We start from the raw sequence: 12,505 nt of genomic DNA on the forward strand, positions 1-12,505 counted from the left end.
TCTAATAGCGAGAGGTGGAGCGGCGCGCCGAAAAAAAAGTTATCAAAAAAGCTCGCCACTCGCTGCGTGACAACTTTTTTTCGGCGCGCCGCTCCACCTCTCGCTATTAGATGATGCCCCACCGTTGCCTGCCGAGTCCGGCCTGCCGCCTTCTACGCTCTCATTCGCTCAGACATTAAAATTAATTTCTCGATAACTACTGCGAATTTTGCAAAATGGTATAGGACTTTTCTATTCAGTTTGCCCCGGTCTATCTACCATCTACGGGACATACGGGTATTAGGACACACCCTGTAGATAGTATAGCTAATCGCGACTTTAGTTACGCGCACTGAGAAAAATGCTTTGATTGTATCAACAAGACATGTATGATAGAATGTATTTTGGCTGAACCAAACAGAATTTCTGGTTAGCACGATAGGGCTCGATATTTCATAACCAGAAGTTTGCTAGACTTCGCTACGCATCTGGTAAATCCAGTGAACTCTATACATACTGGAATGAGTGATCTATTGTTCTGGCTGTTGCCGAGAGAGAGGTGCGTTTGGGTGAATCCTTGTCCCCTTCTAGTACTACCTGATTGGATAGTCGCATATAAGTGACGGGAAGAAGGGCGTCACTTATATGCGATTATCCAATCAGGTAGTACTAGAAGGAGACAAGAATTCACCCAAACGCACCTCTCTCTCGGCAACAGCCAGAACTATAGATCACTCATTCCAGTATGTATAGAGTTCACTGGGTAAATCCTAAAGGAATCCTGATTCGTCCATTTTCTAACAGACGACTGGTTGAATCTCACCAGATTTGCTTTCAGTGCGGAGTAAAATTCGTAAAAGATTGGAGTTACGAACAATCCAAATAACTCGATTACCAATTGTGAGCCCCAAAATGGGTTGCCAACTGTCTTCTTTTTTTCCCCCCAGAGTACGAGTCTCGAAGAGAGACGATTGTAATAATGAATCCTTTTTCGTAGACACTGATTATTATTCATCCTCGATATCTTCCAGAATGCTCATCAGCTCGGTTCTCTTCCTGGCAGTCTGGACTAGTTCGTCATTCGCGGAAGAATCGTCCCCCAACGATGCCGCGTCCGCCAAACGGGCGCCTATGGGATTTCAGGGTATGCGCGGCAAGAAGGACCTCATCCCCACGATCGCAGAACACAACGAGTTTTCCAAAAGAGCGTTAGTGGATTTTCAGGTAGGCCACTGTTAAACTTTTCTATTAAAATTAACGCGAAGGAAAGACGGGTCTAGTTTGTATCTTTCGAATTATTTTTGAGAGGGCGATTCCGGTGATTACAGAGTAAGGACTCGAACGTGCCCGACACCGAAGACAATCTCCTGCACGACGAGTTTGACAAGCGAGCGCCGATGGGGTTTCAGGGTATGAGGGGGAAGAAGGATTATTTGATACCTGATTTCGAAGACTCCTACTTCCGCGAGGACTACGAGAAGAGAGCGCCAATGGGTTTTCAGGGTATGAGAGGCAAGAAGGCCGCGCTGGAGGATGAATACTATAAACGTGCACCTATGGGGTTTCAAGGAATGAGAGGGAAGAAGTCTTTGGAAGAGGTGAGCTTGATTACTCAATGTTAATTGGATTAGTACGCTGGGAGAGCTTAGGGCGGTGATAGATCGACTTCTAACTTATAAGATTCCTCTTGAACACGAGGCTGTTGACAAAGTGAATGTTACAAATTACAGACTTAGTTCGCTCTTTCTCTGACTTTGTCGATTTGTCTTTCTCGAAGAACGCGTAACCAGCATGAAAAGATTTCTGGCTGTCCAAGCGCTTCAAATAGTCGCGCGCCTCTTAAATTGACGGAGTTTAATCTGCCTGAAATTGAATCGTCGTCGTGTATATTTTATATTTTACTGAGAAATGCCAAACTGCAGGTGTTGAGCGAGATTGAAAAGAGGGCCGCGATGGGCTTTTACGGTACAAGAGGGAAGAAAACATACATTTTCGAGTATCCGCAAGATTATGAAAAGAGACTGCTTGCTATGGGAGCTCAAGATATGCGCGATAAGATGAAAGAATTTCCAGCGGAGTGGGAGAAAAGGGCCCCTATGGGATTTCAAGGGATGAGAGGCAAGAAAGCATTGCTTGACGAGATCGAGGAACTTGAGAAACGCGCCCTTATGGGTTTCCAAGTAAGTCAATCAAGTGCTTAGTTCAATTGCTCAATTAATTGCGTAATCAAAGAAAGGCAAGTATATATGCGAATAACTTTGCGCTGTGATTATTACGAAAGAATGCAATAGTTTACCTTTAACAGAGTCAACTAATTGATGCAAAACACTGATAAAAAAATGAAAGAACAAAAAACTTTTAGTGACTATTTAATCAATGACTGTTTCAGGGCATGAGAGGCAAGAAGGACGCCTTTGAAAATTATATAGATTATATAGATCCCGACGTGGATTTCGACAAGAGAGCATCAATGGGTTTTCAAGGGATGAGGGGCAAGAAAGACACTGACAAGAGGGCACCGAGGGGTTTTCAAGGTATGAGAGGCAAGAGGAATGTAGGACAAAGACTTGAGACCGGCATGGATTTTGGAAGCCGATCACTGAACGAATATGAAGGTAGAGTCAATGCTTCTATGCGATCTGTAAGAATTAAATAAGGGAGAAGACTTTGGAACTTTGTTATTGATTCTTCGTGGAACGTTCATGCTACAATCATTAATGGTCTTACAAAATAATGCGTTTGTAAGATGAGTATTTTATTAATAACTTAATAAATACTTGGCTATTTATTTCGAAACTCGTGCGAGCTTAGCTTCATAAATCCTGCTATAATTATTATAATATATCGAAGGTTGTGTTGTCTTTAGTATGGATTTTAATATGAAAAGTAGTTAATGCGGAAAGTTAGCGAATGTTCCTCCTTTTACACGAGAGAGAGGTTTTGAGAAGCTCGAGACGCGACTACTGGCTAACCGAAACGAAATAAAAACTATTGGCGCGCGGGAGTAACCTTATCGCGGTTATCGCCGATATGTATTTAATTAAATAACATTGTTGTAACGCAATGAGAAATATTTTCTTTCGTTTTTATATCGCTCCACGCTCCGGGGTGTTTTATGAAACAGGTTAAACGCTTCCCGAATGCCCCTTGTTAACGCCACTAGACGATATAGTCGATCGATATTCCATCTCCAAGTGGAGAGCACGCGTAACGAAGGCTTCCCAAATATTTGTCTTGTTATTCATGCACCTCCGAATAAATTCTGTAGCGAGACGACAGACGACAAGCCTTTTGCTTTTTCCTCCCTTGTCCGCTCGCGTTTGCTCGCCGTGCGATTTTGAGCCCGAAATGGTCACACTGGCCCACGTTGTGTTTCCCCCGAGCAGGAGTGGGCGATAGAAGACACGCTCTAGCCCTGTGCCAGGTCGAAAAGCGATCGCCCTACCGATATTTTGAGATGCGCGGTAAGAAAAATCCACGATGGGAGTTACGGGGGATGTTTGTGGGGGTGAGAGGCAAAAAGTGGGCGAGAGCTCCGTACGAGGACAACGGCTCGTTCGTAAGGGTGTTTGATAACACCGAAAGGATCGGCGTGGATGGGGATTCGCCAGCAACATTAGGTAAACCGATCAGCTGACAGCCAATTAGTGGCAAGCATTCATGTCGCGATTCTCCTTCTCGCTTCGTTTTGTCTTTCGCGCGTGCCTAATGGCCGGTTGTGCTTCTAAGTATTTATCCAGCGTCAAGCTGGTTATTGGAATGCGTTGGCGGAAAAAGTGATAAAGAGGCGTCGAGTTAAAAGAAGTTTTATCTCCCTTCGCTAAAATCTTCCACGTACAACGTACAATAAAGCATTCGCAGAAGTTCTTGATATGCTAAATATGTTATATTTGTTTTTATTTTGCATGCAACGCATCGAGCACTTTAAGTGTACCCACAATCAATATACTTGTAATGTATATCGGTACATTTTATTTTTTCGCTTACTAATAAAACGTTTACCCACCGCTTCTGAATTCTACGCTTCTTCTACATTCTATGATTAACACTCGTAATCACCCGTTTAAGAATTATTCCGCACTGTTAATGCTGTGAAAATATTTTTTTCCTCGACCGTACGGGTGTCAAGTGACATTTAGAACAAAGCTATGGATTATCTTTCTCGCAACTGTGGGACAATAGCGGCGCAAGGGTCCGCTTTAAAAGTTTCCCCGCGGCATATTGTCATCGAAAAGTTGCTCACCATTGTGCGCAGATGATTGCGCTAAATAGCGATAAAATTCTACGTTCTAACTTTGGGATGACAGTTTGACTGTTTATAAAAACCAGTTATGCACAATTCTGTTATATCTACTCCAATTAAATTGCGTAAACATTTCATCAGTCTTGGATCGCAACATCTAATCTATAAATTTAGCTGTTTTATTTTCGTTCAAAAGAGATCCCAAACAATACGTATTTTTAGGTCGTCTTTCAAATATGTATGTCTAAAAGACGACTTAAAGACGTCCTAAAGATGTCTTTTAGACGTGCGTGCTGCATGGGATAATAAGGATCAAATAATTAATTACCTAAGAAAGTACACGTTAAATATTCCCTTAAACGTTTTTTCGACTGCACATATAATTTTTTATTGGTGTCGTGGTATTGTATGTACACACACACACACACACACACACACATACACACACATACACATTACATGTATTATGCAAGTGTGTACCAAGAGTTTTTGATTTTAATCGAAAAGTGTTAAGTAAATAGATAACGTAGAGACTCTCTTTTACGAGATATAAAATAAGCCTGTTAATTGCGTAGTAACAAGAATCGCTCTTTTTAGATAAAAAGTTTAGTTCTCCGTGTAATTGATACTAAATAGGCGACTGTAGAATATAATGTCGATTCCGCAAATACTTGGAAGATATATCATAAATACTATTTTCCGCTTTGTGTTTCAGATTCACAATAATACAGCAGCTCTTAGAAACGGTAACGAAACTGTTACGAGACGTCTCCTCCAAATAATTAAACCGATGTAGCTAAATCTAAGAACGAGAAAAAAAAAGAAAAGATGACGCGTCTATCAGTTATGATGATGGGTGGAAGAATGCTGTCGTCTATTGATTTTCAATCCGTTAATTAAGGCTTCGTATTATAGTTATTTTTATATATCATAAGCCGATCTTGGTCTAGTCACTGTAGCTTGCTATACGTACGCTATCACTTATATTTCGCCGCTATTATAAGATTCAGAATTGCGTGCGTTGGACGCAGGTCGCAAGCTGCGCGTTGCAGATACAATCGCAGCTGAGGGCGTAAACTCGAAGCGTATGAGCACAATGTACGGAAGAAGAGTTCTACGATGGTGTTTCATAAACAGTATTTCACGAAACTCTTGCTGCGATTTCCTGAACAACTCTTCCGTGAGAAAATTACATTTACGTGTAATTAAATTGTCTGAATATATTTGTTTCGTCCTACACTTATCTCTTGCCAAGATATATTTCGAGGGGTTTCACACGTGAAGAAGAAATACTTTTTACGATTGTCATAATTGACGACAAATTTTCCATATCAAAAAAACACATAAATCTGAAATGAATTTCAACTAAATTATACGGAAATTTTAACCAAAATTAACTACGTTAACAATGTTTAAGTACTTGTGGTACTGTATTACGTGTTAAATTAAAATTTCTGTAAAAAGAAATTGTTATTAACGGGTAAAGAGGACATGCTTAAAATTAGATCCATAAAAATGTCTGAATTTCTAAATGTTAAATAAGCTTGTATTTAAAAAAGATTGTATGTTTAAGTAGAAATATTTAACTACAATACTGCTGAATTTTGTGTATTTTTTAAATAAAGACTGTGTGCATTAATCAGAAACAAGAAAGTTCGTTACTAATTGAAACATGAAAATCAGCTCTTAACTTGTGATCTAATATAGTTACGAAAACTTTTTACTTACATGCATTCACTATTTAAGTCCTCCGACCTGTGTTGCAAACGACACGTTATACTGGCGATGTGTAATTAGCGAGATTATACTACGAAGATATCTTCCGCCGATTATAATTGTACATGTCAGCGAAGTCTTTCAAAAGATGCCTATCAGTATTATTGTTAATTTATACCAGGATGTACAGTGTAACAATCATAGTGGTGATGCATTCTTGAATGAATTTGTAAAAATGATTATTCGTTAACAAAGAGATTCAAATAAAAATTGGTAGTAATTTTGGGACACTGAATATCTTAAACATGAAAATGTTTGAATAAAACTTAAAAAGAACGTTGCTTTTAAATTGACAAGTGGCAAGAGTTAAAATTAATGCTTAAAATTAAGTTTACGAAAAGCATTTAAATTCTTAAATTTGCATAAGCAATTGAATAAGCAGACTTAAAAAAATCACGTAAATAAAGTAACTTTGTTGTTAAGGAAAAATCGATTTGAAATTCATGGAAAAGTGCATTTCTACTATTAATCTTTTATGGAACACACTCGGTGTATTTATATAAATCTCGTGCAGGATTTGTTCTATTTTAATTTATGGACACATATCGGCACAATTACGACAAAGTAATTTCACGTTCTCGACTTCGAGAAATAAAATGTAAACGGGGAACAGATGGCGTGTAAGCTAAGATTGAATAGTATATAAATATCTAGCGTATCTCGTGACATAGATAGGAATTATATTTTTCTCTGAATGTTAATCGGTAATTGTTATCGTAGATACGATTACGTATTTGTAATTATTGTCCGTATCGTTTTATTTTCGTTTCTTCAAACGAGATGCAGAATTAATTGACGTTAGAAGGTGATTATTTTTGTGGCCATTGGTTGCGCTCTACGAGAAGAAATTTAAATCTGATCCTGCAGAGACGCTCTTCAGTAACCTTGATCTGAAACATTTTGCTTCACATTTAATTTCTACTAATTTTTATATATTTTCTCTAATAGTAACGCGAATGTTACAATGTTGTAATAATAGCGTATTGCATATAATAAATTTCTTGTTGAAAGGAATTATAACTTAAAAATTTCCATCATACAGTATGTGAGATTTACGTTGTCATGTACCTATGTTTGTTGCATATCTTGTTATAAAATAATAAATTGCTTCAGGCTCTAATATTTCTATAGCCCATAATGTTTTATTCATGTCCTTTCTTTAACTATCTTATAAATATATAATTGCGAACATTTAGCCTAATTAACCATGTACCATTGATTAGAAGTCGTACACTTTTTTTCCATTCGACGTTATGTAAATCTTTCTGGATTCGTCACGAATTGAGTGAGAAACATAGAAAAATTACCATGAAAACGTTGCAAATTCTGATTGTAATTAGCATAAACGATAATCAATAAATGGCTGTCATGAATGATTTTGTAACATATTTCCAAACATTTAAGTACCCATTTACGTACATCTAACGCGTGTTAGTTGACAAATAATTGCAGCAATTTAGGGAACGGCAAAAATCGTTCATTCGTTCTTTCCTTGACACATCGAATTAGTCTCTTGACTCGTGGCAATCTTTAACTAAGATGAGATCTACCAATAAGACAAACAACTAAAGTAATACTAAACGCAACTCTCTTTAGAGATGCGTTACAAAACTCTTGCAGGACAAAAAGCGGGTTAGTAAGCGGTATGGCCATAGGGTGTGCAGAGCCTACTGCCTCTCATAAACCTACTATCCACTGTAAAAACACAATTTGTCCTAAAAATACCGAAAATATTAGCAAGACTTCTACTATCTGTCCTTAAAATGCTGATCCTTCTTTTGACACCCGGTATGCTTCGGTTGACAAACACTAGATGTAATGACTTTCCCACCGTTGTCGTGCTTTATATTATGACAGCAACACATGTCCAGTGCTTCAGATCTCGGTGATTTCTCGAGGTAGAAGGTTCGCGATTACACTGACAGTATATTTTCAGTATTAAAATCTTACTGTGATGAGGTATTTTAACCACAGTTAACAGTGAAACAAAGAATTGCACCTACTCGCGACATAATTTTCATAATAGGTGAGTCATTATAAAAGCAGTATACCTATAACGTGTAACACTTTGAAAATTTAGCAACGTTTTAAAAAGACCATTTCAAAGAACGAGTATACCTAACGAGCACTTTCATTTTTCGTCAATATTACTTTCGAAGTCAACAATTTTTTCCCTAAAATTAAAGTACATAATACTGTCGCGTCAATTGTTGTATACGTTGTATTATATGTATATTGTAAATTGATATAAAGGGAATTTCAAATTTATATTTTATCACGATCTCGTCATGTAGTCTGAATTTGGATGATTTAATTGAAACGAGAGACCTACATTTGTGAAATAAAATACACTTTGTATTCATTAGAAAGTAACAAAAATTAAGAGAAAAAAAGGTCTAACCTACAAAATACAATGCAGGACAAAGTAAAAATATTTCTCTAAGACATTTATTTTATAAAGCAATAGTACAATTACCAAATGACATTATAATAGATATTTGTTAATATTCACCATAGAAATATTTCAATTAATCGAACATTGTTACATGAAGCAAGAAATTACTGATGATAGTAATGGATAGCAAATTCGGTAAATTTCTTCGATGATAGTTCTTCACCGTTTGCTTAGTTTGTACGCACCTTTATATTATGCGATAAACAAGCTGTGCAACGTCAAATAGCGGTAGCGACGATTATTGCTGTGACGTTAGAGAATTTCAGTACAGATTGGCATCGGGAAATGTTACACATCTTAACTATCCGCGTTATCCTAAGGCATGCGGAAAGAAAGCGTCGGCATAAAAATTTTATTAAGAATTGAAACTGATGCGAACCACTACAATGATAGAAGGATCTACAAACTATATTTTGTATTAAGAAATGTCTTATAGAATATAATAAAGTTTTTACAGATATCTATAGAAGAAATCATTAAATAGCGATGAGTACGTGGATTTGGTGGATTATATATTTTTGCACGCCATACGTTTGCGCAAATATCAATGAAACGGAAAAACACGAATTACTGTATTACGTAATACCAGTAACCTATGAAGTTAAATTAAATTTATCTACAATTGAGAACGGTTTCTTCGATGGCTCGTGCTCTATTGACATCAGACTCGATCAGCCAACGGACTACATAAAGTTCCACTCGTCACAATCACAAATAAAAATACAAACATTAATGCTTCGTCCGCTTCGTAAAAAGGGTTTACCATCTCTAAATACGACACATCACGAACATAAAAATGATATTATGACCATCTATTTCACTGAACAGTTGCCACGTGGGATTTACGCGTTGTTCATAAAATTTTCTACCAGCTTGTTTAATGACGAAGTAGATCTGTTTAAAACTTCAAATACAAATGAAAACGGAAACCAAATGTGAGTAAATGTTAATACTAACAAAAAGAGTACAAAATGTAAAAGAAAGTACTTTCTAAGACCACAACCGTTCAAAAATATTGGACTTCTTATAATTATAATTCTACATTAATGTATAAAATATTTATCATTTCCTTTTGATACCATGGAAAAACTTGAAAGATTTGTTTGATCATAACCAAACAAGAAATTTAGTTGAGCCTACAAAATTTTGTTTCATTCAACAAAATGGGTCTCTCAGTGTAGTGATAGACCTAATAATATGATTATGTTCCATTGGATTTAAATTCCTAACATATATCTACCATTATTTTCCATACCCAACGTTTAATTATTATAAGTACAATTACACAAGTGTGATAAAATACAATGGCATAATTATAGTTGAAATATATAATAACATTCCGGCACACGTTAAGAAATTGTTTTTCACCTATCTCTCCTAAATTAAAGTTTTATGTTTGTAATATGCTAAATTGTTAAGTCGACACTCATTGAGCATCATTATCTAACATATCATTAAATTATGACAGATGGTTGCTTGCATCACTGAACCGGATGACTGGGGCCCGACGAATATTTCCATGTTGGGACCAATCCACTTTCAAGGCCACATTTAAATTATTTATACAGCATCTTGGGAAACACGAAGTTTTAACGAATATGCCTGTAAATTCGACAACAACGCTGTCTGACATAACGAGTGTGAAATTTGCAGAAACTCCTTTAATTCCCCCTTATCTTATCATGATTTTGATAACCGATGCCTCCCAAAGGCCTGTCAAAGAAGTCAGTTTTTACTACAGACAACAGACAGCATCACTTTTAAATTACGCAGAAACAATTATTGAAAATATCACGCTAAAAGTGGAATCTCAATGGAAACCTCCCATAGAGCTTGAAAAAATATACCATGTTGCAGTACCTAGCGTTCGTCATGACAGTATAAATAATTTGGGTTTTAATCTTTACAGGTAATACATATGGTATAATTAGAAAGAAAGATACTTACCAGGAATGAATAATTTTAACCTAGAAAAAAAGATACTATTTCTACATAAAGAAATATAAGATATTTAGACTAGTGAAACAAAATAACACTTTTTACTGCTCAATATTAATTACTATTTCGAATTTATAAATTATTTCTAGAGAAGCTGCTCTAATTTATGATGAGAAATTGGATACTATTACACACAAAATAGATGTTGCGCGAATAATAACACGTACAATATTTCATCAATGTTTTTATAATTCGACCAGCTATTCTTCATGGTCTAATTTGTGGTTTACTGAAGGAATGGTTATGTTACTGACGATAGAAGCCATCAACAATGTAAATTCTTAACTATTCTCTACTGGTTTATTTACACAAGTGTTCATATTAGTGTTTAACATTATACAGCGTTATCCACATTTTGCACAAATTTTGGGATACTAGAGATTATTATGTGGTGATTGTAGTAATATTGTAGAAAGTAATCGGAGATTTAAGTATTTACGACAAGTGTTGTAAAAAAATTGAATCTTCTGTTTACCTTTAAAATAAACAATGCAAATGTTTTCCTTCATTGATCATCCCTTCATCAATCAATTGTGTCAAATTTTTTCAGTTTTATCCAGATTTACGAATAAGTGATCTGTTTACCGTCCAGATTCAACAAGAATCTCTCCGACTGGATACTAATTCCATTATGAAGCCACTTGCGTCAGAAGCTTACGATCCTGAATTAAGTTCACTTTCTCCTTTTTCGTATTACATCAAAGGTAGACATTTGCAATTATACAATTATAAGCAAAACGTAAATAGAGGAAGATAATAAAAAAAACGTCTTCTTGCAATCTGAATTTCAAATTATTCTTTGTGTGAAGAAAGAGCTATTTGTACGAATTTAAATACTCCGTATATTATAATAAATGTCTTCAAAATTAAATTAACTCAACATTGTTTACGATATGTACCATCGTAGCACCTGTTATAATGCGCATGCTGCACCATGTTGTGGGTCATAAGATGTTTTGGGACGTCATTGAGAAACTGTTTAATAAAAGACAAAATATACCGTAAGTAATGCAAATTACTTTCTGTAAACGTCAATTTAAACAGGTTGTACATAATTAACAAATTTCAAAGAATAAAATATATGTATATTGACATACTTACGCATGTCATTTCGTTATTTTAACATATTTCTTTCTTTATTTTGAATACTTTATTATTTTAACTTTGTGGCTTATATCCATCATAGTTATGGTCTTCTTTTTCTAGATTTATCATTGATGATTTTTGGGATATATTACTTATTTTGTATCCCTCGCATAATCAATACATTTTTAACGTAAGGAATAAAATGAATCCATGGATTCAGTTGATAAATTATCCGGTGCTGAACGTGGTGCAACAGAAATCTTCCCAAGTGAAAATCTTCGTTAAAAGTACGCTGTATCAATCGATGGGAATACCTGTAACATTTACCACTCTACGTAATCCCAATTTTAATAACATGCGCCCTAATATTAATATGTGGATAACATCATCCAATAAGACTATTTATATTCAAAATTCGACTGATTGGATAATAATCAACACACAGCAAGCAGGTAAGCATCATAAAAGTAATTTTCTTAATTTTCGAGGAGACCGTTGTATGTACACACAAATAACTTTTGCTGAAAGTTCGTAAAATACGATTTGCATCTGCATTGTCAAAAATAATGAGAACATAATAGCTTTTGGTTTACAATTTGCAATATATATTTCTTAATTTAAATATATGATGAAATTGTTTCAAAGAATTGGTTTTACTTTACATATTATACTAAAATGGCTTCTGCATGAAGGAGCGGACATTGTGGGTGCTTTGGTGGGTCTTCTTTTATATTTATAAATTTACATGGTTTTTTTTCATAAAACATACTACTTAATGCATTACTGATCAAATATATTGATGTGCGAAATTATACAGGGTGAGTCTTTCCATATCCGACAAAATTTTTGAGAAGGTAGAACGGATCGAGATGAACGGAAAAGTCCTGTACCATTTTGCAATTTTCGTAATAGTTAACGAGTAATTAATTATTAAAAATCGTTGTTTTAGGCTGGCCTACCGCCCAATT

At 35.6% G+C, this 12,505-nt stretch overlaps 2 protein-coding genes across 9 annotated transcripts in view; both read left to right on the plus strand.

The window, feature by feature from the left end:
• The window catches only part of LOC105558532 (tachykinins), a 71,926-nt gene extending 64,798 nt beyond the window's left edge, over positions 1–7,128 (plus strand). Inside the window, exons 2-7 of one of the 2 annotated variants that reach the window (XM_012006262.1) lie at positions 1,011–1,203; positions 1,308–1,577; positions 1,902–2,159; positions 2,369–2,594; positions 3,366–3,599; positions 4,938–7,128. In XM_012006262.1, coding sequence (XP_011861652.1) covers positions 1,012–1,203; positions 1,308–1,577; positions 1,902–2,159; positions 2,369–2,594; positions 3,366–3,599; positions 4,938–4,948 — 1,191 coding nt within the window. In that variant the 5' untranslated portion in view covers position 1,011 and the 3' untranslated portion in view covers positions 4,949–7,128. The remainder of the gene's footprint in view (positions 1–1,010; positions 1,204–1,307; positions 1,578–1,901; positions 2,160–2,368; positions 2,595–3,365; positions 3,600–4,937) is intronic. The other variant, XM_012006263.1, reaches the window with a different exon arrangement.
• A 735-nt stretch (positions 7,129–7,863) lies between these two features.
• Positions 7,864–12,505, plus strand: part of LOC105558533 (thyrotropin-releasing hormone-degrading ectoenzyme-like) — a 9,196-nt gene continuing 4,554 nt past the window's right edge. For 3 of the 7 annotated variants that reach the window (XM_012006264.1, XM_012006269.1, XM_012006268.1), the window contains exons 1-6: positions 8,431–9,388; positions 9,922–10,362; positions 10,541–10,724; positions 11,002–11,155; positions 11,359–11,452; positions 11,658–11,989. In XM_012006264.1, coding sequence (XP_011861654.1) covers positions 8,940–9,388; positions 9,922–10,362; positions 10,541–10,724; positions 11,002–11,155; positions 11,359–11,452; positions 11,658–11,989 — 1,654 coding nt within the window. In that variant the 5' untranslated portion in view covers positions 8,431–8,939. Of the gene's footprint in view, positions 8,025–8,430; positions 9,389–9,921; positions 10,363–10,540; positions 10,725–11,001; positions 11,156–11,358; positions 11,453–11,657; positions 11,990–12,505 lie in introns of those variants that run through there. The other 4 variants (XM_012006265.1, XM_012006266.1, XM_012006270.1 and 1 more) reach the window with 4 other exon arrangements.

Source organism: Vollenhovia emeryi, unplaced genomic scaffold, assembly GCF_000949405.1.
Source record: "Vollenhovia emeryi isolate VEMERY1.0 unplaced genomic scaffold, V.emery_V1.0 DF939335.1, whole genome shotgun sequence".
Classification (NCBI taxonomy): domain Eukaryota; kingdom Metazoa; phylum Arthropoda; class Insecta; order Hymenoptera; family Formicidae; genus Vollenhovia; species Vollenhovia emeryi.